The sequence below is a fragment of the Nilaparvata lugens genome, chromosome 1, assembly GCF_014356525.2.
Source record: "Nilaparvata lugens isolate BPH chromosome 1, ASM1435652v1, whole genome shotgun sequence".
NCBI lineage: Eukaryota > Metazoa > Arthropoda > Insecta > Hemiptera > Delphacidae > Nilaparvata > Nilaparvata lugens.
This window is the reverse complement of record NC_052504.1, coordinates 54,035,389-54,062,977: the sequence shown is the minus strand read 5'-3', so window position 1 is coordinate 54,062,977 and position 27,589 is coordinate 54,035,389. Positions and strand designations below refer to the sequence as shown.

At 35.2% G+C, this 27,589-nt stretch overlaps 2 protein-coding genes across 11 annotated transcripts in view; both read left to right on the top strand.

The window, feature by feature from the left end:
• LOC111063268 (E3 ubiquitin-protein ligase MARCHF5) overlaps window positions 1-1,189 on the top strand; it is a 33,862-nt gene extending 32,673 nt beyond the window's left edge. For 7 of the 10 annotated variants that reach the window (XM_039436719.1, XM_039436768.1, XM_039436723.1 and 4 more), the window contains exon 8: window positions 905-1,189. In XM_039436719.1, the coding sequence (XP_039292653.1) occupies window positions 905-1,105 (201 nt within the window). In that variant the 3' untranslated portion in view covers window positions 1,106-1,189. The remainder of the gene's footprint in view (window positions 1-904) is intronic. The other 3 variants (XM_039436758.1, XM_039436748.1, XM_039436775.1) reach the window with 1 other exon arrangement.
• A 2,049-nt stretch (window positions 1,190-3,238) lies between these two features.
• LOC111047666 (calpain-1 catalytic subunit) overlaps window positions 3,239-27,589 on the top strand; it is a 187,084-nt gene continuing 162,733 nt past the window's right edge. The window contains exon 1 of the mRNA XM_039431316.1: window positions 3,239-3,482. Within this exon, the coding sequence (XP_039287250.1) occupies window positions 3,290-3,482 (193 nt within the window). The 5' untranslated portion in view covers window positions 3,239-3,289. The remainder of the gene's footprint in view (window positions 3,483-27,589) is intronic.

The window sequence follows — 27,589 nt, the reverse complement described above, 5'->3', positions numbered from 1 at the left end:
TTTTTGTTGGTACATTTCCACATCTCTCAATTTGTATCTTCCATTCACCTCGGTACAAAGGAGTTTCACTTATTTAATTTCATAAAAAATCTTGGATAATATTTGTTTCATACTTAGAGTAGAAGTGATTCATTAATTTCATAAAAAAACCTTGAATAATATGTCTAAAGGTGCGTACAGACTTTCGCTCTGCTCCGCAATCGAACGTCACTCGAGTAGATCGATTGATGATCGCAGGTGGAGCAAGAGTGGAATGCGAGAAGAGCGTGTAACAGAGCTCGAGCTTGGCAAGTTCCTAGGTCAAACTAACCAATAGTTGCGCATGCACGGTCAACGTTTTTGTTTGTAATGTTTGTTAATAGTTACGATCTCTGTGTTAGCAAATAAAACTATCAAAATTAATGATTAATTATTAAATCAAATACCTAATATAAAGTTATAAAAGCATTTATAATAATAGGTACCGATATATTAGCACTAGAAAGAAAGAAGCCGAACTCCCAATCAAGCCTTTCACCTTTTGAAACATTGACAGACATTACCTTTCATAATAAAACATTAAAATAAATGCAATAATCATAATATTTATTATAAACATATTGTATTATTAGGCTACCCAGCAATCCCTTGGTTATAATATTTTATTCAGTTCTGTCACCCGATCAGCTGGATTGAACGTTTCACATTTGTGAGGTTAGGCTGTAGCGAAGTCAACAATAAGAAAAGAGCGGAGCGATCATCCTTCGAACATATTTCGAACCTCAAGCGAACCCTTGCGTAACATCTCCCGTAACGTTCATCATAGGAGCGAGTGCGGAGCGTGTTCGAGGCGCGTACATATCTGTACGCAACTTTATACCAAGTGTAGAAATGATTCATATTGTTTGTTTGCTTTTTGTTACAGGGTGGAATTACATTCATAGCTCTAAAAGGATGTTTGAAAATTTATCACATGCAACAGCAATTTATCAGACAAAGTAAGAGGAGAATACTGGACTACACTCCTCCAGTGGTGCAGGCAGGCCCTGAACCAACCCCCACCCCCGACGCCACCCCTGTCAATAGCCCATCACAACCTTTGACCGATACATCACAAACAGCTTAAATATTGTTAAAATTCAAAAGTTTGTACATATGAACATATATATATTTATACGATTAAAATTAAATAGTTATCATTTTAATTATACCTTACCGTCTTTTTACTTTTCCACTATCCACTAGAATAAGCGGTGTAATATGTGTAAAATAAATAAGAGGTTTGGCCTGACGGCTCTAAACGTTACTCCAGTTTCATATTATTTCACTAATAAAACCAAGAACTGGAAAAACGAACAGGAGAATGTAATGGTGGCTAGAAAGAGCTAATATCGCTCAAAATTAGAACCGATAACGTGTTATTAGTAGTGTAAAGAATGAAGACACATTACAATATTATTTTGCCGGCCAGATAGCCGAGTTGACAAAGGGTTGCACCCTTCAGTCTACTAGTGCTACCTGGTCGCGGGTTCGAATCCCGCTGAATCCCATCGAATGGGCACATTTGATGGGCACAATGGGACGTTTGATAATCTCATAATTTATTGTTTCTATGTTTACTTTGGACTAAAATTGTATAGAAATTGTACACGTGAAGCTCTAACCTTATCTTGGACTGAGTCATCACCTATAAATTTGGAAGAAAAATAGCACAAGGACTACCTTATTATTTTATCTACCAATGTTATTGCATCAGTGTCATTTGTATCGTAAATAAAATAAATTCACCTTTGCACTTCCCATTACCCACGCACAATCAAAAAGCTCATATAGGCATCATCCGCAATAAAAAAAATCAAGTAATTATTTTGGTGTGCTCCTCGGCTATCCCCACTTCCCGGGATAATAGGTTTTTATAACTGTTTAAAGTAACTTTTGGTGGTAAGTAATTTCACTAAGTATAAACTATCATGTCTTGGTGATTCTACAATAAGCAAATAAATAAATTACAAAACAATTCAAAAATACAAATTGCATAAAATGTTGGAATTTGGCCATAGCCCTAGTCCAACATCACTCACTGATCCTGGTGAGACAGCAGATGAAATGTCCAATTTCCCAGAAATCCAAACAATTGACCATTCAATGAATCTTAGATTCCACAGTTATCCGCTGGATAATGGAATAGACAGATTTTTTTAAATGCATTCTTAATAAGTGGTCGACGAGCCATGTTTTGTAATTCCAATGCAATTAGTAAGGTAACGGTACATTAAATTTTTCCTCCTCAAGAACTCTCAAGTAAAGCTCACAACAACATGGACAATAATAATTTTATATAATTTAGTTTGATTTGGAAGAGGAATATTGAATATTTCTCTCGTTTTTCTTCTCCCAATATCATTTCAATCATAAATGATTATTGTACAGATTAATAAAAAAAAGAAAAATTATCACCATTTCCATAATTCCATTGTTTATTGAGTACCTAGCTTACTTCTGAGAACAGGCTAAAGACTCATTCAAGATTTTACAGTTAAAATGTTATATTTTTGAGACACAAATTAATGATTCATAATCTTCCCCAGTGGAGGACCCCAGGAAAGCCACCCTCTCCGAAATTGACTCTTCCGATCAGCACTTTCCATACCCCATTCTTTTTCATCATAGAGAAAAGAATGCTATATTATTACAACTTGAGATATTCTTTCGTCTCTGATTTCATCCAGCTTACGCTCTTAGACACATTACCGTAGTATTAGAAACTTTCTATAGTTTAGCGGTGGTTACTACTAATGCAACTACTAAAAATATGAATTATTACAAGAGCATGATGATCTTTCAGAAATATTATTATAGGAAAGTAGAATGCAGTATTTGAAAAAAATCGTCCTCTACACTCTTTGTTCTAAAATTCTGCTGAGTTATTAATTGACAATCAATATTACTAAAAAACATTTAACTTGATTAGCATCCCTAAGCGGCGACCGTCTCACTCGCCTGCCTCTGAAGCCGATTCAGACCATTTAGTCAATGCTGACAGTTTGAAGTGAGCCTGACCACAGAGTAAAAACTTATTTACTGTTTGTTAAGTCAAATCACAGAGTAAAAACATAAGGGTTTCTACTTGTGTGGTCAAACAGTAGGAGGGTTCCTTCTTCTGGGCCCTGACTACAGAGCGAGCGAGTGGCGCAGCCTGGCGCCTGCCGGGGGAACTAGTGACTGCGGAGTGCGCTGAGTGTTGATATTGGAGAAATGGAGAGATCAGTTAGTGGTGTGCGCGGTGCGTGAATGGTCGCCTTGTAGTGTGATGAGTGCGGACAGTGGTAGCGGCGGCCCCCCCGGCTGCTGGGACCGCTGCGTGCAGTGGAGCGACCTCTTGCCCTGCTCCTCCTCCTCCCCCCCGACTGCGCAGCCCCAGCTGCACACCAGTGCAGCCAATCATCGCCCCAACCATCATATACACCAGAATGGCAAATCCAAATCCAATGGACATTTGCACAGTGAGTTGCCTTAATTCAATTCATTTTATTTGAAAAATTGTTGACAAATGTTAATATGTTCATTGCCGTCCTCATATATACATATTATATATGATACATTTTTTGGTAAACTTTGAATGGAACAGCTTTTTCTAATAGCCTTATAAGTTTATGTTTTAGAAAGTAAATTACAATAATCCGATTAATTCAAAATTATTGTAGTACATACATTTTTTGGACTCAAAATAGTGTGTGAATTAAGTTAACATTTACATAACCTCTAGACTGTGTATTCCAAATGAAGGTTTAAAGCAGTTTTGGGCGAATGCCTGTTGTTTTTACCTGCATTGTATCTATTGTCTATGAATAAATGAAATGAAATACTTATTTAATTTATTATATATACAAAGGACTAACACTTTTTTGAAATAAAAATAACATTATTTTTTATATTTTATTAATGCTTGACTTGTGAAACGAGCTTCATTATTGAATTATTCTCATGACTATAATGTCATTAAAAATTATGTGTTAGAAATACAAGTTCAGAGCTCACATCTCTTGAATAGGTTTTTGCAAGAATCTTAAAATGGATTTAAGAATAAAATAATCAAATTACAGTGCTAAATTACTGCTAGATTTTTAGTTATAAAATTTTATAAAATGGATCCACACAACATAATATCTTAAACCTAAGACTTTATTGTTCCAAAATGTATTTAACTCTGTTATGAATTATTATTTTTTAGTTGGCCTATGTAGGTATTATGTATAGAGCAATAAATATCTAAATCAATATTGAATAGTCTGCATTATTTAATCTATATTAGTAGTTTATCTATCAATATAGTAGGCCTAAAGTAATGTCGAGTAATGCATGAGTCACCCTAATCAAATCATTTTATTACTCCCTATAACAATGCCGTTCCATCAATTTACAATACTATACTTCTCACAGTAATCATATAGTAGATAGTCAACATTTGATTTCTTCGGGTGTACATTATATCGAATATTTTGTAAAATTACTTGAATCAATACTACTTACTAATGAATAATAGATAAAATTCAATTGAAATGGTCTCTGAAATTGTGTCACTGACTCAGTATTGAAAATAATCAGTCGAATAGAGAGAAAAAATGTAATAATCATCTGAGAATATTGTAAAATATCTTGATTTTTAGCATTTTATGTAGGCCTCAATAATGCGTCGAATGCTTTGCGAAGTTCACTACAATATTGGTACGGTAGTTCAATACAAGTAACAATCTATCTGAATAATCACTGTCTCCGTCTCAGTACTGTAATGAAAGATGCATAGCTACACGAAAAAAATTGATCATTTTAAGAATTTTCCTTCAGGTGAAATCTTTATTTCGTGATTAGTCCTTATCAATGGAGAGAACTATCATTGTCCATCAATCGAAAGATATTCTCCTGTATAACTGGATATTCTCCGATATAACTAGATAAAACTAAAAATATACCGTATTCAACTTGAATTGAATGAACAAATCAAATCAAATTTATTGCCTCACGAAATATGTTTACAATTAAATACAGATTACAAAATGTAATATTTCAACATAACAATATACTAATTCGGCGAAACCAGCAAAACAATAGGTAGTTTGAGAGCCGGTGTCGAGTACTGTGCCAAAACAGAAAACTATACTATTACTTCCAATAGAAAATTTTTGATTTAACATGGTAAGCTAAACGGAACATGAAGTAAACGGAATTGTATTGGAGTCTGGGTTACAATATTAAAGTAGAACAGTAGAATTAGAAAAAATGAAAACTATGAAAAATCCTCGGAAAAACACTTCCCCTCCTATCATCCAAAGTTAAGACGCGCTAATAACATTTGATTCGTCTATTATTCCAGACATCAAAACAATTAACTACCTAATGAATTTGAAGCTAATTTTACTGCTTAACTAATATGGAACTGATTAAGCTATTGAGTAAATCAACCTTGTAATGGTATTGTAGGAAACAAAACTATGGATAAACTATCAAGCGTACAAATGTACGTACCAATACATACAGAACATCCAAACATATTTATATTCTCATAATGCATGTACAGCTTCTGATTTTACTTAAGATTCCATGAAATTTTATTAAAACGTCATTCCAGTATTCAGTAATAAACCATTTAATTGGGTGTTGTAGAGTATTCAGGCAACCAATTACTGCGGTGAATATCAACACAAGTTCATACAGTTCGCAATTCCATTGTACGATTGCACGCTTAAAGCATGAATAAAGTTGCAATTTATTGTTCTCACACTGTACACAACAATCATTTTTAAGAGTCCAGATAGTTTTTCAAGAAAATCATTATTATTGAATATTTTTTGTTAAGAGAAATTCAAACATCATAATATTAAAACTAAAATATTTTACGCGTTCAAGTATTGCTTTCTGCTTTCTCTGTATTTATTGTATGTTTCTTACTATTCAACTGTTATTTTTTGTGAAAATTCTGTGTTGAATTAATATATTACCATCTTATCTTATCTGAGAGGCTGTTCAAATGATCGTAAAGAAGGCAAACAGTATACATACTACTAGAAAATATTGCAAACAAATGTGATGAATAAGAAAGGAATCTTCAAAATGTGGAGGATATCCACTTTTTTGAAAGATGATTGACAGATGCATTGCTGAAGTAAACTTACTGGCGACCTAAAGATGTTCGGAGAGCAGTAGCTTCCGACCTTATATAGTAAGATTCACTTTGATCTGTCATCATTACTTATACCTCACTGCAGAAGACGATGTGGGCGCCCGAAATGTGGCTACATAGACCCACACCTGCTCCATCACCTGCCTCAACCTGATATCATCTAATTAGCTATGCACATGCCCAACACTCTGCGCTAGTAGACGAAGGGTCAATGATAACTTAATTCCACATTCTGAATACCTTCACGATGTTTAGAGGGAAATATAGACCAACAAAGCCCTGATAGAAATGACCTATCTCTTATAAAATATCTCATTCTAAAAATCTCGACAAGATAGTATCAGATAGATGCTTTTGATCGGCTCAAGAATATTTCTTTGACCTATGCAGATGAAGCACTAGGGTGTCCAAAACATGAGAGCTGAAATCCCGTTCCTTTCTCAGCCCATATTGAGGAGTTCTTGAGCTGTTTCATGGATTCTCTATTGTTTGATTCATTGATAACTTCGTTTTTGATATCTTATTCCAATATTTTGCAAGATTTAGCATTACCTCTATTAAATCAACTTCGTAAGTTTCACATTTGGAACAAAATGATGAACAAAATGGATTATACTTATGTTATCTGATGAATTTATTAGAAGACAAGAGTTTATTGGATGATGGGTTGATTAAAAGCTCGGAGAATCATGCAAGAAGAGGTTTACCATCAGTAGTTCCTTTCTATTCTCAGGCCAGATGAAATTGATAAGCCAAAGTTTCATGATATTGAAAAACATGTAGATTCATGAGGTAATTTCATGAAGAGGCTCTTCCAGCTCTAATGTTTATGTTTCAATAAGTTATCTGGTCATATTCATCACTATATTATATTGAGATATCATACTGTTTAATTTAAAACTTGTTCACTTACTATTCTAATAATTTCATATCTCCACGAGAATAGCCAGGATATCAAGGAAATGTGGTTCTACTATAGATTCATGTGATAAAAGCTTGTCTGATATAGTAATAAGTAGATATATTTAGTAATAAATAGATTCCATAAAGATGTGAGTTTGAAAATTTTTATCAGTAGGCTTGGCTTCGAAGTGTATGAACGTCGGAATAATTCCTTTATGTAAATCATTAAATACATAAATATGTATGCCTTTATGTATCCACGGACATTACTCACTCCTAGTCTACACACACCCATGCTATAAACATGTGTAATTTTTTGATAACCATATATGTAGGTAGGCTTATTATTCAATGGTACAGTACTTGGTTGATACTATCTGAACTAACTAACCTTTGACACTTCCAAACAACGTTTCTTATAAACTACGGCACAAAATAATAATAATACCTATTCTGGATTCTGGCATATTAGTTTCTTGTCTTTAGTAACAAGAGTTTTATTATTTATCTCTGCAATCTTCATAGTACTGCTCTAGGGAGTTCAACAGGATTTGAAGAGGTTTAGCCTTGCTGTTAACGTACAAGGATTAGGCTTTCCTGATCTAATAGATTAGCATTTGCATTGCAAAACAAAATAACAGTTGGGTTCTGAGCAGTCTTCTCTCACGACATCTGAAAATCCTTCGATTGTCATCTTTTGTCATAATGCATCATCTAAACAAGCTGTCATTATGTGCCAAGGACTGAATGGTGATTTATTCGCTCGAACACGTTGCATTTCCGTATTACAAGCGATCAAGCCACAAGCTTCGAGACAGAAATCAAGTCAAAATAATTCGTCATTATGAATAGAACATTCTTGATAAATATGATAGATGGTAGATGGTAGACGATTCGTGCCAGACTCAGGTATCAGTACTTTTCAGAAATTTTAGAAAAAATGAGAAATCTACTCACCTGAAGTGTTCTGAAAAGTTTTGTCAAGATTCAAGAATAATAGACAGTGGAAAAAGATAATACTTTTTGTATAACATCAATTCCTAGTGCAGATCTGTATAAAAGAACAACAGTCAAAACATTGAGAACTTGTTACCTAATAATTTTCAAATCAAAGTAACTTCATAAGAAATTCGCTGGTTAAAATTTTCTTATGTACCTAGATCATCCATATTCGCACACCAAATGTTTCTCCTAATTTATCTGAAATAACACTATCGTGACAACTAATAATATTCGTAATTCACTCAAGGCCACTTATCATATTCATGCTCAATAATTTTAATCTAATCTTGAGCGGGTTCGTTTTTTGATGCGAGCCTTACTTGACAGTTCGGAATATTGGAGACTTTCCTCCTCACAATATTATTTTTCACACAGATGTGATTCAGAGTAGAAAGAATTCGTTCAAAAGTCCATACAATCAGCTAGTATTGTTCACACGATGGACTGCTCCGTCATTTGCATAATCCCAGAGTTGTAGTATGTCTTCTCTATTCTGCATGTACTCATATTGACATAGTAGCTTTTCTCTCATCCTATCGAATCCGTTATCCATCTGAACACGTATTATGTATGGCGTTATCACTCTATTTGTTATTTCACAGATTCACACTCCCATAGCAAACACTGCTCCTTCCTAGGTATTCGTGAGAAAAAGGCTCAATTTATGGGAATCTGAAAATATGAATAGTCTTTATTTTCACAAGTTTTTCTCGATAAAAACGAATTCAAGTAGGTACCCGCAGAGTAATTCTTCGAGTTTGGAGGTTTGATTATAAATAAGGTATGGGTTTCAACTATAACCAATACTAAACCATTCAATTCATTATTCTACACTTTTCTCTACACTATGAATAATGATAAGCTTTACATTATTACAGGAATTAATTGAAAAGTATTAGGCTATTAATCATTGATGACTTGGTTCTTTTCATGAATCACTACTACTGCCCTCTATTGTACATCTTCTACTATTCACCTTCTTTATTTTCACTTCCTCCAATATAGAAAACAATTGGAAAGAGCGTGAATTCCATCTATTGCACTAGAATCTAGTGTAAAATCTGTGACACCAACCTACACGTATATAAAATACATATTAGAGAGCAATTCAGTGGCTATAATTACTCTGAAAATAAATTATTCAGCGGGAATATGATGGATTTGCTTTTATCATTCAACTACAATATTATAGTGAACATATAAGAATATTATTTGACGTATGAAGAGGCTAATTCTGATTTTTCATATTTTTTCCATTAGTTCTTTGTCATAGATCTTATCTTATTCATATGTGAGTGCTGAATATATGACTGCTTGTAATTTGGTCACTATGGGTAGAGTTTCATAGATCACAGACATGGATAATTCCAAGATATCATAAAATATGACGTATGTGTGGCGTTTTTTTCGGAGAAAATGAGTTATGATTCATAACAAGAGAATAAAAAATTGAGAATCTCTAGAATAAATATTCTAAAATATCGGATATGAGTGATGCATTGCCTGATGCCTGGGTGAGCTTCAACTGGGCCTAGTTGTAACAGGATATTATTAAGGAGATCAAAGTGTGTAGATTGCGGTGAGCAGGTCGTCAACGTGGCTAGGAGGAGTAATAGAACAACTTGTAATGTAGAAGGGCACAGCAGATCGCACGGAGATCTCGGGATTGATGAGAGTTGACTCAACAGGGGTCTCTTGCCCGAATGGCACAGGAGAGATCACTAAAGTATGATTCATTTCCAAGTGTCAGCATTGTTTGAATAGGAAGTATCAATGTTATCTATAAGGAATGCTGAAACTCATCTGAAGGAAGTGAATCTCTTTAAAAAATGCAGCAGCTTTCCCTTCCACAGTTTACCACTACACTATCACTAATCTATTCAAATACACTATCACTAATATAGATCTTGTAATGCAGAATATTTGTTTGCGATACACTATCGCAGCTTGCTTGCTGTGTATTTGTTTGTGAATAGAATAAAAAACTTTTCAATTAATGTTTAACCTATGATTTTGAGTTCATTGATCGCCATTACGTTGAGTCGAGTAACATGAATTTGATATGAGTGATAAAGTCGGGTAAAATTAGACTTCTCTCTGACCTTTCCTGGTGATTCGGAACACACTTAAATCTGCATTCTTTCTCCATTTGCTATTAGCACGTGAAAATGTCGACGTATTAATTATCAGAAAATAATTTACACTGTATTACGAAAACAAACATAAGAGACTAATGAAGTTGATATGCTGTATACAAATATCTTTAGGAAAGCTGATAGGAGTTACTGAAAATACATAAAACGAAATAATAGATGTCTCTAGTAGCATGAAATTTTTATAATTACAATATTTTTGTACTATCTAGCTGCTAGGAGAATAACATTTTCATAATTATATTTTTTTGTATTACCCACAATTATTATTTGTGAAGAGTGACATGCACGAGAGAAATTTGGCAGAGGGAGATTGGATGGATAGAGTAAAATGGCATGTGGGATGCGAGAGACGGCTTGAGCTGTAAATTGAACTCGCGATATATATATATATATATATATACCCAGCTTCTAGAAGATTTCCACAAAGTATGACATCTTAAGTCATACCAATTGAGATCAATAAATGGGAAAGAAATATAAGAAGATGTATTCGAAATGGAAAATAACAAATAATTTATAATCTACTTGATAGAGCATTAAAAATGAACTGTTACCAGCTTTGACATGCAAAATAAGATTAACTTCTTCGTGAGATCTGTTTCGATTGAATTTTACCTCAGGCTAGCTTGAGTCTACTTGATTAGAACACAAACTGACAGCTAGACAAACGATAGAATGTTTGTATTTTATGTACAGATGGAAGATAGATAGTTGTATTGAAGATTACATGACGTGTTGTTAGTGGCTAGGCTTCTCGACTACTTCACTTCCGAGAGGTGGAATGCCTAAAATGTTTTCCAGGTCGTCGCGTAGGAATTCATTGAGGATAAACGATCTTTCGTGTTTCCAGAGATATTCACCTGAGTCCTCCTCATCCAAATGCAGAAAGCTTGTTAGGCGCTTCCTCGCGACACTAGGCTCCTAGGCGACCTGGAAACTGGAACACTGTCCAATGATAACAGCTGAATTCTCTCCGTTCTCCGTTAGTTCTTTCGTCTTCACTGGAATGCCTCGTTCTTATCACCCTTGTCTCTGCGCTCTATCGCGTTCTAACATATAAAAAGAGGGGATCTAATGCTGTAATGGCCCCACTCTATCACAACTCTTTAACGTACTCCTGCAATTGAATCCTGTAGTGAACGCGGTCGCACCACCACTTTCCACTCGGTCTATAAGTGATCGGCCGAATAGAATGGAAAATATGTCCTTTGGAATGAAGTGAACAAAGTACTCTTTAGAATGTAAGTTTAAGTACATTCAAATGGTCTTGATCTCCTTTAACTCCAGCTGTTGGACTATTATTCTTTTGAGAATTCATTGCTTCCAAGAATTTTCTTCAATGGGTGCTGGCAGCGAGCTCCATTATTTTTTGAAAGTTTAGTGGTTTCAAGCGTACATAATGCTCGAGTAAAATAATAAAATAATTTATTAGATATGCTGCGCAAATTTATTTAATTTTATTATCTCAAGTATTTCTTCCAAGTTTAAATCCCAAAAAGAATTTCAACTCCGAAAGAGAAGAATTTATTGGATACAAGTTGATATGTTTTGATGCAAATAAACACAAACACACTCGTCGAACAAGTTTAACTCGAACAAGTTATCGCAATTTCAATTTAATTTTATCATTTATAAATTCCAATCAATTCATTAAAGTGTAATTTCACGTCAATCAATGATTTAAAAAGTCATGAAATTATGAAAATGTATTGTCCCTCGAAACTATTAGCTCTCGCAAATAGTGTGGTTGTTACCAGTGTAATCGAGTCTCTTTTGAAACACATTATGAGAGTAATTCAAATTACCACAGGTTTAATAGAGACTATCAAAGTATAATGAAAAACATGATAGATGATCATTTTCAGCGTAAGTTAGTATTTGTCTAAAGATTGATAATCGGTTGGCGGTAAGGTAAGGCTAGTAGAGTTGTTTTTCCATGACATTGACATACTGAAAATGAACTTGTCAATGAACTACTGGCTGAATGCTGGAAGATAGTCGGTTTGGAATTTACATGGGAGGAAATGACAGCTGATCTTTGTGACTCAATAATCTTTATAACAAAACCTTTATCTTTAAACCTTAATGGTTCAACATTGTCACTTGTGATGAATAAAACTTAAGCTGAAATGAAACTTGTATGTCATTTCATGATTGAGGCTTATTGTTACATTGATTCTGTATTTCAGTCCTAGGTGACTCGTAAAACTTTGAAAGCTTTAAAAACTGTGCGGACTGATTAACCTTATTATTCAGCCTGCGTGAAAAACTTTCTGTAGGTCAAACGTTTAGAGAAAAATAAACACTGCAATTCATGTTTGGTAATGAATTGGTAGACTATCATAATAGTAGGCCTCCTAGCAAATATACGGGCTGAAGGTTGAAAGTTTATAGACAACAGGTGTAACTGTGTTGAGCTAATTTTCAAATTGTCTCAGTAATAATTGGTGATGTCAAATTGTTTTCCTCTTTCATGCTCTTCTCAACCTATAATTATCGTTTTGTTTGGCATGTCAACGTGTTAAACCTGCATTCAAGTTTGAATTACAATCAAGCCCTTCGTTGTCTCTTTTGACTCTATTTTGCAATTTGAGGCCGATGTTACATCAAATTGGTTTATCGATAATGGATGAATTAATTCATCAAATTTGGTTTCGTTTTGCAGTATTTTTTGCGAAAAAGAAATATCCCAAGTAATATCAAACGAACACAATATACCTAACATATTGTAAGATGTAAGTTCTAATCTCCATGGACGATTTTTCAATATCAATATTTTTCAATTTTACACAACATTAGCATTAAATATTATTTAGGTTATTAATTGGATTATCAATGGTGATGAGTTTGCTGTTGTCTCACCTAAACTTAAGCACAGAATAGAGAAACTACAGTTGTTCATTACTTTGTGATATAATTAACGAAGTTCCCACCTCATAGATAACTTACCACGGAGCAAACCACGGATTAGGCCTACTGAACAACTGAAATGTTGTTTCTCTTCACTGTCCTAGGACTCATAGTATTTCGAACCATACATTGTCGTTAAACAAATTAGTAAATCAATAATAATTTCTCGTCCTCTTGCTATTGAATCCAGTGATATGATTTTTAGCGCTAATGTTGTGAGGTGTTTCCTTGTTATAGAAGGTTATGATATAAATATTTTGTTCAAACTCATCCATATTATGTAATACATACAAAGTATTCATATGATGTAAATAATTTATTCATATAGTATACACATAATATTATAGAGATACTTCATCTTGAAAATAAATCTCCTACTATGATGAGCGTAAATAGAGAAACGTTTATCGTATCAGAATATTTACAGCATCGAAAATATCGATGTTTGACATTTTCTCAATAATAGTCCACATGGTCTTGAGGAGGAGGGTATTATGAGGTGTTTCCTTGTTATAGAAGGTTATGATATAAATATTTTGTTCAACAAAATTTGATTCAAGTATATTTCTAGGTCCAGAATGAATAATAATACATAGTAATTATGTAAAGCGTAGATATGTGAAATGCAGTTGAATAATTTCAATAACCATTTGAAGAGTGGTCCAATAGTTGATTCCTAGGCAGCTGGAATCTGGTTAGGATACCTTTTAGGGCACGATGTGGTTGAGGAAAAGTAGATCAGAGGCTGGTAGGGAGCGGAGAACAATGAGATTATAGAATAGCAAAGGTGCCAATTTCCGATGATGCCAGTTGTTGAGCGATAAAGCAATAGATCCGAGACAGAATTGATGTTGCAGAGCGACTTGCGGTGTCTCAGCGCGTCAAGCTGAATAACTGTAAAGAAATGAAACAAGTTACAGTACCGGACTATTCTAGACAATATATCATGTTAGATATGTCAGTATGTTATGTTGGTAACAACCGAACATAAATTTCTTTTCAAAGCCAGCTATCCGGCAGTCATTAAATTAGCGGGATGATGCTTTTCTTTTTCTTTGCGACATAAACACAGTGTTCTGCTTTCTATACGTAGGTCTAATAGAACATATGCTACTGGATTGGCTCTGCACTGCCTTTTTTTCTAGCGTGCTTCTGTCCACCAAGGACTCAAGGAACAATATGACATCCTGATTGCATTGACTTTGACGATGATTTATTGTGACATTCATTGAATATCAATCGGTACAGTGCGCGCATGGGACACCTTGAGTATGTAGTGACAAGCATTATATTATAGATTTTTACTAAGAATTGAACTTATCCTACCAGAACTAGTAAAAAACAAAATACAATATTTTTCAAATATGTACATCTTCAGAAAATAGAAGCCATTGCAAAGACTCAGACTCAAAGACTTGAATACTACATGCTTCATTTTTCATTCACTATCTCTCTATCATTTTATTCTGTATTATTATTTTTATTCATGCTACATATAATTTCTTTTGTACTATGTTCTTGTAACTTAATGGGTCTGTCTAGACCTAGCACAAAATAAAAATCAATCAATCTAAGGCCAGGGATCATATGACACTCTCTTTTGTATTTTTTCTATAATTAAGTTTAGTGTAGGATTAAAGTTCCAACCATTATTATTGGAGTACATTCTTACTGACTCAATTCTTGTTTACTCAAAATACACTAAACATAGATAGATTGAATGATCATTCCTCCATTGGTACATATGCACATTGGTATACTCTATTTAACATTACAATATTAAACACATCGATAAAAAAAAACAAAAAAACACACACATTGTCAAGTTTGGGTTTATTGTACTATTTCACCTTCTGCAGCTATCAAATGCGAGCAATCCGTGCTTGTGGCATGTGGAAGCAACATCAGTTCTGTGGAGCACTTGTTGGCACCTATTACACTTGTTGCGTTGAGATCTGATCTTACGGGGTGAAATTTGGGGTGATAAAGGGGCAGAACCAGCTCGCATCCTCAACATATCAGAGACGATTGCTAAACAAGGTGATAGCAATAAAGGTAATTGTTACGATCCGCCTGTTTTCACGTTCTCAGTTGCTTGCTGGATTGAACAAGCCGTATTCCTGCCTGCTGTATTCACAGACGTTCTTTACTGCCAAGCCGTTAATTGTATCCGGCCACAGAGCTAATCACATCGCTTTACACTGACCATAAAACGAGCAGTTTTCATGGAATTGGTCCGATGAAAATCCTATACGAAATGCTAAGCTCGTCACCTAATCTACGAAGCTCCATTCGAGAAAACTATACACGATTGTCTGCACTGGTCTTGCATTGGCAGAGAGCACTAAGACACTACATTTACCCAGTAACCAGCCAATACTACACAAACCATGGATGCCATTGCTTTTATTAGATCGACATTTTCTTAGAACAAACGCTGTTCCCACATTCCAATAAACAATTTAAAGCATCGACCAGGTTTAGTGTTCTAACAGGTGTAACATAATACCAATAACTATTTTATATACTGAAAAATCTCTTAACATATTCTCAAATCCCTTAACATGTAGCAATATCCTGAATTGACGCTATTTTTATTATGGAGTCTGAGCCTGAGTTGGTGTTTGGACAACCGCAACATAACTCCATAATGAACTAAACATGTTGTTTGCGACCAAAGAGATCATTTCATACTGAACATTAAAAAAGTTTTCACAACTTTTGCTAAATATCGCAATCAATATGCAGGAATATGTAAGATCTCTAGGCCTGTATGATTTATGAAAAACTGTATAGAATATAATACAATCAATATATGAAAAAAGGAGTCTGATGTGTACCAGCTTTCTATTTTTAAGATTACAATTGCATAGATGCTAAGTTATTCACTAGTTGCTTAGGAAGAGAGAAGATTAAAATCATATTATTTGAACAGTACGTTAAATTAAAATAAATAATATTTTCCGTGGATTACAGAAAAAATATTTATCATTATTTTAATTTGTAGAACTACGATGAATAAGGACAAATTACTGCTACTTATTTTTTCCAATCACGTATTATAAAATAGATGAGTCTATTTGGTTTGGTGCAAAGGTGCACAATGGAGCTTGTAATTTTCGACATAATAAGAATATAATACTACTAAAGATAGACTCACCTCTGGAGGGATGTGTGGTTCAACCAATTTTTTTCAAAATTCAATTCGACTACCATTACAGGCCAAGATTGAATTTATTTTAAATTGCTGATCCGAATTCGAGCGGTAGCATAGTTTTTCATCCGAATTCTTGGGCTTTTGGGAGAATGACGCCGCTTATGTTTATTGTTTGTCAGTCGGGTGACTGACCTTGCTCGGGACCTTTAAAAACGCCGAACGCGTTCGTGTATTGGGGGAAGCAATGAAGCAGTTGAACCGTGAACGCCTCCCAAGGAATTCACAACTAGCTATAATTTACGCTAATTCCCAGCCACAGTCTTCTGGCATTTTATAGAATGAAATTTCATTTCGACCCAGCTCATCATTGGTGCTCTCCTTTTGTCATCCACATCTCTCTCTATTTTGAAGCAATATTTCTCTCCCTCACTCTTCTACTCACAGGAACTATTGTACTACGACTGTCAATATTTCCCAACTCATCGATGACATTTTGTGCTCTCAATAAACTTCTGACTGATATTAATATAATATTATCCCTATTATCACTATAATGAAGAGAAATCCTCATTTGACATTGCCTTATTTCAAATAAATGAATTTTGGCTTTGCAAAATGTTTGTGTCACTCACTATTTATTGATGTTTTCATACAAAATTTGTAGTTAATGAGCAACACTCCTCTGTCATTGAGGAAGATATTACTTACTTAAATACTGGTAGCAATCAAAAGAATTGCTAGTTTCAAACACTAACTTTTTTGTCGTTCGATCAATTATTATCCCGTTGAAATTTTATAATATAGTTATAGTGATAGGAAGGAAGAATATCAATCATTAAAATTGATAGTTCAATCAATATTTGTCAATCAGCTACAGAACTGAGCTGATTTTTCCATGCATATGAAAAACTGATTGTTTTTCGTAGGTAGCAAGTGGAATATCGTTCTTCTCCGTTCTTCTTCTTTACAATAACAAACTATTCGCAGTGTGCTATGAAATTCAGTAGCCTTCTTCTCATATTAAAGCCGTTTCTTTCTAGTTCGTTGAGGCGGTTCAAGATGAAGGTAAAAGACAAATTTGGTCAAAATATGGAAAATTATTTCTCGATTGTTGGCTACTTGCTACTCGCTACCCCCATTTCCCAACTCAAAAATGTTTTATTTCTGTTTCTTATATTGTACATCTCTGAAATCCTCGTGAATTCATATCTTATCATATCACAGTAGATAGAAATGGAAAGCCATACCAGGGGCAGGAGCTTGAATATAATAGAATGACTCTTCATTTTGATGACAAGTTTGTACAGTAATGTCCACTTTACCACTCAACTGCGGCCAAGATGAAGCGGAGAATGAAAAGTCTTCTAGATAAAAATAATGGAGAGTTGGTGCACGAACCAAGATCTCCATGATTGATTCATTCTCACTCAACTTCTTCCACCGCGTGAGTTCTAGGGCTAATGATAATGAGAAACTGCTGAATTATCTTCAAATGAATAAGAATCCGAGTGTCGTTAATTGAGTTTGATGGTACTATACTGACCTAGTGATTTTTACTGGCCTAGCTGTCATAGAAATATATTGTCTCGACCGAACTGTACCTACCTGCACCGTTGCTCAGAAATCTGTTGGTCACGGTTTAACGTTCCGCGCTGCACTGGAACTTCACTGTTCCTACTCCACGCTTCCTCATATCGTGCAGTATATTATTATGAAGAACGGATCAAGTGTCCAGTGCAGTTAGGTCCGCATCGACTACCACTCATCTGCTACTACGTACTCTTCGATGCAAAGTAAGTCTCTTTTACTGACAAGAATGACTGGCAAAGCTCCACTGCAATACAGAAGTATTGTGCCGGTGATATGTGATAAATTATGGGAGAATTTTCCAATCCTTGAAAAACAGAGTGGTCATAAATTTGCGGAAACGACCAAGAAATACCAAGGCCATGAATGTGAATCATAAGTACCTATCCACTAAATATCTTCTATCTATCCGGACCACACAACTTATTTCATGAGTTTATCACAGTAGTGGGATGAATAACAAATACATAACAAGATTATCAATAGCAGATACGGAACATTATGATTTCAGAATAAATATGGTACAATAATGATCGATTATCATCGGATTTTGTTGATGATTTTATAAAAAACCTGAATTACTGAACTGTGACAAAGTCTTCAATCAGGTATTGTCAAGTTATTGATAATTCAATCGATATCTATATTCTGTATGGTTATTTATTTGAAGCGATTCAAAATGTTCTCTATGAATAACTACTTTCAATTTCATCTGCCATTCACCTATGCTACATCTACCAGCTTGCTAGAAATGTAGTTGAAAAGTATTTTTTCATGGAGGAATTTTTAGAAATTAGAATATCTGGTTGTACCTATCATCTTGCTTCGGATGTTCTAGGAAAATACGTGCTTGTGATCGGGAAGATTTGAGAAAATGTGTTCGAAGTGACAATATCTTTATCTACTAGCTGGCCAGGGACAAACGAGACGGCAAAACTGGCGGGCCAGCTGTTTCACCGGATCCGTCGCCGGTTGAATACCAGAGCAAACTGCCGTTCGACGGTCGCCGAACACGGCAGCATTAATAACCGAATATGTTCTTCATAAATATGTACTCAGAGGTTCTCAGTCGTGTTTATGAAATGGTACTGTCAAGAACTAAGAATATATTTCTTCTCAAGTCATATAAATTTTTAATTTCTTTGGGTAAAACTTTGGCTGAAATTCGAACGGTACTTTGTTTTATATTGTATTTCACTTTCTCATAACTATTTTTATCATTGTAATTATTTATCCATTTATTATGTTTTTTTTGGAACAAATAAAAATTTGATTTGATGAAACCAAATAATTTCAAATTTAACAACAGATTTTCGTTTTATAGTTGTTTTTAGAATTGTATTGTATTGATTGGAATTAACAGTAAACCATCAATTGAGTTTGTGAGGTTCTCGTTAAAATAGTTATCCATTTTTACAAATTTTACTGAATATAATACGTTTTCAAAACCATTTAACATAGTTTCTGACAAGTCAATTGTGGTACAAACTTGTTCTTACCGTTTTAAATGGCGTTAAAAGATAATTTGAACCGAATCTCGCTTTCCTCCATTTCTGCAAATGCAGGATTCATCGTCAAATTTGACGCCAGCAGTCTCTGGTATGGTTTTTGACTTTATAAGTTTCTAGAGATCTGTTCCATAATGTTGGATTTTCATGAACTAGGCTTATTAATAAGTCTATGTCTAGATCTACACTCATGACAACTCTGGACACTGAACAAATCTACAACACAACCATTTTGAGAAGTGAACTACGTATGAATGATTGAAGAAGTGGTAGATGTAGGGCCTGCTGTTTGCCGTACCGTGTGTTCATCTCCATAATATGTACAATGCCCTCCTACCTGCTGGATGGCGAAACAGCCGGATAACCGGCAAAGCAGCCGGCCGGCGAAGTAGAGAATAGCCGGCTGTTCCTCCGGCTGATTTTCTCGCCGGGTTTCGCCTTCTCCATGCCTTCCTGTGTATTTTGCACTTCACCCGGCAAAAAAAAAAAACCGGCCGGCAAAAAACCGTTCGTGTGTCCGCGGCCTAGGAGAAAAAAGCTCTTTTATACCAGGTGGATTTTAAATATTGTGAAAAGTGACAATATCAGGCTGCTTTCATCAGTTATGGTGGAGAAGTGTAGAAGTTGTTGAAAAGAGGCCTACCGCTCTGATTGGACCGAGGGCTGCCCCCGGCTGACCATTGCACTGATAGATCTAGCCAAACGCAACACACCGGACGACTGTTTGCTGCTGCTGCTGCTGCTGCTGCTGTTCCCTTCGCGGCGGCTTGGAAATCATATCAGTCGATGTCAGATAGCGGCCAGAAGCTATCATCGGCCTCTTCAAATCGATTTGTTTGAAACGCGAACAAAGTAGTTTTCGTTTTTCGTTCGAGAAATGGAAAAATAACAAACTGCCGACATGAACGGAGATGTCGAGTCGCACAGCGCGCTCCAAGCAAAATAGAACCGGATTCGAGCCAAAACGAAGCCGAGCAACACAAGATGAGATCACAGGATAAGAAGGGTCTCGCGCTGCGCTTAATAATTATAATATTGATCGTAATAGCCGGTCCCGGAAACGTACGCAACCGAAACGAACAATACACGTTAAAAACTAGACGACGATGACTGAGATGCGCTTCCTCTCATCACCATCTCCTCTCTCTCACATCATCCATCTCTCGAATAGGAATTTTTCAATAATCACAGTCCATTATTAAGCCATTCATTCCATTGGAAACATGGAAAATGAAAGCACGTACTCCTCTTCCCCCCTCTTCCACCAACATACTCTATTTTCCACGTGTTCGTCCTCAACACTCCTAATTAATATCTTTCATCATTGTTCGACGCGCGGTGTAAATGCCTCCACTTATCTGCAGCGTACTCATTCGAAGAGCTCACAACCACTCTCCAACTCCTCCTTCCCTTTCTCTTCTGAATCTGTAATCATTTTGATTCATAATCTGATTGTAATCATTGTTCATGATTTATTGTACTTTTTATTTTGATCTGGAGCTGGAACCTTCAAATCTTAGCCTTTGAGGGATGAGCCGAAAATTAAAAACAATAATTGAAGATATGCTTGTGCTCCTACAACTGATAAAATCAGTAAACATGAGAAGGCCTTATCTCAATAATATGATAATGTTGTTGCTCTTCCGGATTCATGAATTATTATGATTGCATAGAAGTGGTGGGTCAGGACTGAGCTGAAATTTGTTCTATTCTGTTTTTAAGTTTTAAAAATCAATGATGGAACGAGTAATGTTCACTCTGTTACATAGATTTGGAAAATTTACTATGTACATGACTGTATCGTAATATCGTTAATGTACTGGTACTTCCATCAACCACTTATTCAAGAGCTTGATTGAAATCATTGATAAGAAACATTTTCTTCGTGATTGTTCTAGCCTACAATAAATAGGAGCCTCTGGATAGTTTTCAGCTCACAGTCCAATGCCCACCTTTCCCTTTCAAAAATCAAGCTATAGGTGTTATACCGATATTGCTTTCTGAGTTACACGAAGGTAAAAGCAGGTGTATAACCCTTTATAATCCTTTATGTGTATATTGTATAACAAGCTTCTTAAGACAACTTTAAAACTTTGTTTGAATGTAACGGGATAACAATAACATAATAGATTTTAAGTAAACGTGGATTAGCCTAGTCAGAATAGTAAAAGTACTTTGAGCATAAGAGTGGATTTATTTGATCTTTCGGAACAGAAGTTAGAAGGTGCGCCTCTTGTTTCTTAATATTTTCCAACTGAAGGTGTGGTTTACGATCAGCTACGATTTGGCATCCAAGCCTTTCCAAAAACTAAACTGATACCCTTATTATTATTATCCAAGAATAATGGATAACAAACGATACAACTACATTTTACGTTTACTGAAGAATTAGAAATAAAAAAAGTTGAAACAGTAAACTCGATAACTTCGGGTTTCAGAAATATTCATCTTTATTGGGTGAAATTACCTCTTCAGCGCAATTATTATGAATGGACATTGAATAACAATTATCCATGTTGCTGAAATTTTAGTTATCTTTACATATTCGTAAAATGATGATTCCAGCAATATTTCAGTGTCTCCAGAAAATAAAATGACCAAACATTCCATTTTCTTGCATCACGTGAAAAGATACATTCCTCAGGCATATGAGCTATGGAAATAGTAATCAGATGATTCCCTGTAAACAATCACTTATAATTTCAAATTGTTGCAACTGGCTCCGCATTTTTCCAAGTCGGTAAAGAACCGTATCCTTATTTAAAGTGATTGACAAATTTACGTCAGAACTTGTGACCTGAAGCTAGAACTAATCTTAAACACTGTTGTAGGTGAACCTATTTAAATCTGATTAGTGAAATACATAATGTTACTTTTGTAATGACATCAGAAAATGTAAAAATCATGTGATTGCTAAATATCCATGCAAATCTGTTCAATTGTAAGTATGAGGGTGTCGCCCCTTCAGCATCATACACATCATAATTGGAGCAGATGCAAACACGAGCCAAGCTGCATGTGCATATGAACGGGACCAATACGTAAAATGCTAATGACGTCGCGAATGTGTGCGTTTGTAAGTGCACATAAATAACATGGCGCAACGGTGGGAAGATGTGTGATGCTTCAGTGATCGCCCGCCCAGTCAAGCACTGTCAGTAATTTGACGGAAGGCCTACTCGGTTGCATCACTACTTGGACGATCCGGCCAGGTAAAGAGTGTGTGAAGGTTACCGGAAACTTGTTGAAGTACAGTATCTTGATTCAATTTCAGAGAAAATTTATGACATTTTTCTCTTTTTCTGAATTTCATATAGGAAAGGTACTATTGTCAACCACACGATGGATATTGTACTATTGTTAATAGTCCGATGGAAATTGGAGCAAATGAGTTCACCCTACCACCCACAAACGTTACTAATTCGATACAGTATCTAACTTTCCACTCTGTATATGTATTCGCAGTGAACATACACTAGTATTATAGGCACAGTGTTGTAGAATATTTCCAAAGCTTCAAAGCCTTTGATTGAAGGCTGTAGGTCTATATTTAACGGCTGGAGCGTCATCGGAAAGTGAGTGAAAAGTACTGTTTGATGTGGAAAACGCGCTTTTTCCACCATATGCCAAACCTAACAATTAGAAAATCGTGTAACTCATGACTCCTTGAAGGCACAGACTTGCAAATGGTATCAATCTCGAGCCTGTGATTTCGACTTATCATTATTACGATCCTTATCATGTAAGACGTAACGAAGAAATTGAGACATCTTCCACGACTGTTACTACAAAATGACCACGAAATGCCTTTTTCATGACATTTGCGCCCGGGCTATTATAGATCTATAGTCCGGGAACTGTGATTAATGATAAGATGATGTAGTTATGATCAATTTTTTTATTGTCTAGCTTACCCGGCGAACTTCTTACCGCCAAAAAGTCAATGTATCTCATGTCACACTTGACTTTATGTGGTTAATCATGAAATTTATCTGACAATCAGTATTTTTATTTACATCTCAATATGGACTTCCTATGTGCTTAGTGATGCAACATTTATTATTCCGAAAACATACTATTCTCAATCAATTGGTAGTAATATCTATCAGTAAAGTGTTGGAAAAAAAGGTTAAATAAGTGTTTCATAGATGAATTTAATGCGTTCATAGTTGTTGATTGACAATAGATGGTCCAGGAAATATGCGATATACGATGAATCACACATTATTCCATATTCTTTCCATCTTCCATTTCAGGATGAATATCAGCTAAGCTAAATTCAAAAAAGTTATAAATTATTTTTTTATTCTTCAATAATTAATGAATGCAATATGAACAACACCCTTTCATGAGGTGATAATTTTTTCAAGTTTCTCAATGATAGGGGACTGATAATAAGTTTTGTACAAGTTTTGTAAAGGAACCATTATCTACAGCTGGTACCAATAAATTACACTTCAACACCAAACTATATTTTATATAGATTGGTAGAGGTGGACCTTAGTCCATTCTTTGACATTGGGAAATGTCGAATGCTGTATGAAATGTCAAATTATTCGTGAAATCAGTTGGTTATTGTTTCTCTAAGCTTTGCATTTTTGTAACTCTTGAAACAAGAATGTTTCCGGTGATTTGGATTTTATACAGAAGTAATAGTGGAGTTTTCAATTTGTAATTGTGTGGTCAATGTACCTTCACAAGTGAACTCGTAAAGTCTCTTGTTTTCAATAGAGTTGATTGATCCGACTGTTGTCTCATTCCCAACTATTTACAAACAGCTTTCTTCAGTTAAGCGTGGATTTTAACTTCTTCAGAAGCAACGATGTTGGGAAGAAATGAAATAAGATTTGTTATTGATTCCATGTTCTCATTATCGGTCTTTTCCGATTTTTTCTTCGACTCGGACTTGCCTATTTTATGGTTCAGGACGGAGGCAATCTCAACTATAAGAGGCTCGTTATCTTCTTGCAAATCGTTGTAGAAAAATTCTGCCGTACTGTATTCGCATCAGTTCTCATTTTCAGTATCCAATTCCCGAGTAATGACGACGATATCTTATTTTCATTCTTCTCGTAGAGTGGAGTCCTTTCTTCCCGTCTGGGGCACTACAGCCTCAATTGAAGCGGCATTACACATTAACTCAGCTTAGCAATTAAACTTGTTGCGAATAGATAGCAGGATAATGTGTGAAAAGAAAATTGTGGCCATCACAATGTAATTATGCTGTTACCGTAAACTATATTTACATAACGTAAGTAGAACTTTGCAACGTCTTGGAACAGACAGAAACAGAATCACTTGCACAAGTCTGGAGAGAAAGTCTCTTCTACATTCACTTGCAGTGTATTGTTGTTCAAACAACCCAGTTACAGTAGTTGTATTTTCGAATTGAACTTTTTCTATTTAAATAAGGATTTTTTATTGTGTAATCGAGGTTGAAGTCACTCTGAAAACTTCCAGAACCCCATATTTCTCTTGAAATATGAATTAGTTCCACATTTTAGTTCTATTAGTGAACATTTTTATACTGATTCATCCTCTGACACAAAATTCATACACTTCACCAAATCTTTGAGGATATACTTGTCTACAAGTACGATTGATACCAATGAATTACAGAAAATTGTCTCTCATCATCATACCTTTCTGTTATTTAACGAGCGTTAGCGAGTTCTCACTTTTAACTTACTCCAAAGTCGTTGTTCGTCTGTTTGTATGTTCCACAATAACTTAAGAAAGAATTGATCAATCAGCTTAAAAATTTAAACACGTATTCTTCGTACCTTTTTCCAGGTCAAGTACGATGCACAACAAAATTGACTCACAACTTCGTCATTTATTTTTCAGGATATAAAAATAGCATTGAGAGTATATGAGAAAAAAAATTGTTTTGATTTATTCAGTCATTATCAGCTGGGAGCTATCACACAGATTTCAGCTGGTTAATATACAACATAATTCTACAGCTTTCACATCAACAAAGTGATACAGTTTTCGCCATCCATTTTCTCTTGGAACTCTGTATCGAAATCATGTATCACATCACCACCTTCTCATTTGAAAAATAAATTTAGATTCATAAGAAGGTCAAAGATTTTGAAACGTTAGAGTAATTTTCCATTTTAAACAGGATTCTCAAACCTACTGTCAAATCATTGTTGTAAAAGAAATATTTAGCTGTTTTCATAATTTTCATGAACTCTGTATAATTAAAAGTTGCGGGTTTCAAAGATTGCAATATAACAGTTCATGAGCGAGTTCTCCAACCCAGGGGGTTACTAGTAGCCCATTATCTGTTCTGCTCAATCGATAGGCGGAGGTAACTTTAAATATATTTTGAGTGATTTTGGAGGGAAAATCTTTCTCAGGGAAAATTTCGAAAAACTCAAAATGATTATTGGTACATCATTAGTAGAATTAAAACAAAAAGACTCATATTTGAGCTTACTTTTATTATTATTTATTTATTTTATTTTTTCATGCATTACCGGTATGCAAATCATCAACTTAATAATTATTTTGTCTGAAATTCCACATCAATTAGAATATTCTCTAGTATTTTCAACAAAATATTAATATTCAAATAATATCCAAGAGTAGACGTCCAAATTAAACTAAATAGGACTTGTGAGACTTTACTCCTTCAATTAAAAAATAGTTGGATTAACCGAGAATTCCTAATTTAATTTGCAATAGAATCATGAGAGAATATTAATAGAAAATCTAAGAACAACATGCATTTTCAAGAAAGTTATTACTTGCAAAAAATATTTGTCCATTAATGCTCAACAGTTAGCTTGGGCTATAAATGTGTACTTGAACCACCGTAAACTGAGAAATAGAGCTCATACACTTCCTTGTTTATAACGTGATAACAACCATTGCATTCGATGCCACTCCTATTAAAAATTTATCAATGTACTCTCAGTACATTAATCTCTTAGGATTGTTCATCATCAATTTATTAGTCGATTAAAACCAACATCCACGTTGGGATAGTTAATTTTATATTAACTAGACGGTAACTTGAGCTTTTAACGAGCGACATGCTGGTTGCATCTTGCGCCCTGATCTGAAATCTGAGCATAATGTTATAAATCGGATTGATTTGTTGGAAACTATAAACTTGTGTTTATATCCATCACGATACTGAAAAAATCATCAAGAATTGTTTTTTTATTAAGGCCAATCTATCATCATTAGCCATTATGCAGCATCATAAAATCAATAAACGTGACTTTTTAAAAGAATCATTGGGGGTTTTCACCTTGGTAAGCAAGCAATAGGCAAAGTTTGAAACTTCTCCTTTCCCTGACTTTGATTGACCAAACGAAGATGACCAAATGGTGACCATTCAACATTTGAAGTGACACATAACACTTCACTAGAGCAATTCAGCTTGCAAAAGTTGAATTCAACCGATATTTAAAAATACTTTTTTTCAAAACCGATAAACTATATACTTGTAATTTCAGAGGCTTTTTCATTGCAAAAATTTCGGTCTTTGATTGCAAATTTGATATTGCGAGTTAGCTTCTTAGAATGACCCCACAAGGAATGCGGAACACGTTGGTTGATCGTGTTTTTAATTGGGAAACAAGCAGGTGTTCGAGGCAAGAGAGGAGGCGTTTTCGTGATCTTCAGTTTAGACGGGTTGATGCGAATCGTAGAAGGGTGGAGGATGATAATTGGGGTTGATTGGCGTAGTGAATGTTGAGGAATGCTGAGAGATTTTCGTAAGTTGTGCCGGAGGGGCGGAACCGCGAAAATGGAAGATGTTCTGCCGCGGTGAAGTGGACGTTTCGTGCGGGATAAATGCCCTAGGTAATCGCTGGTTGCCGACTGCTGAACTGTCGTCCGGGACGTGCTTGTCGTCGACGGACTAACTTGAAACCGGTACGACTCGGAGGGTACCCGATTGCGCTCAAGGTTAATGAACTGCCGCCGCTCGTCATCTAACTGTTTACCGGATAGCAGCCCGGCAAACCAGATTTATTTATTATCTTTAAATGGTTTATTAGCAGGATCGGGTTCCATAATGGAAACCAGGCTATCTGTCTTCCGTTGTTCAATAGCTGGGACCACCAGCGTTATTCTTCAGAATAACGTCCTCTCCGTTCATGAATGGAGCGATGCGTTGCCGCCCCATCATCGTCTGCAACTATCGTAGTGCACTTGCTCCGATAGAAGTTGCCTCCTGTCACTCAAC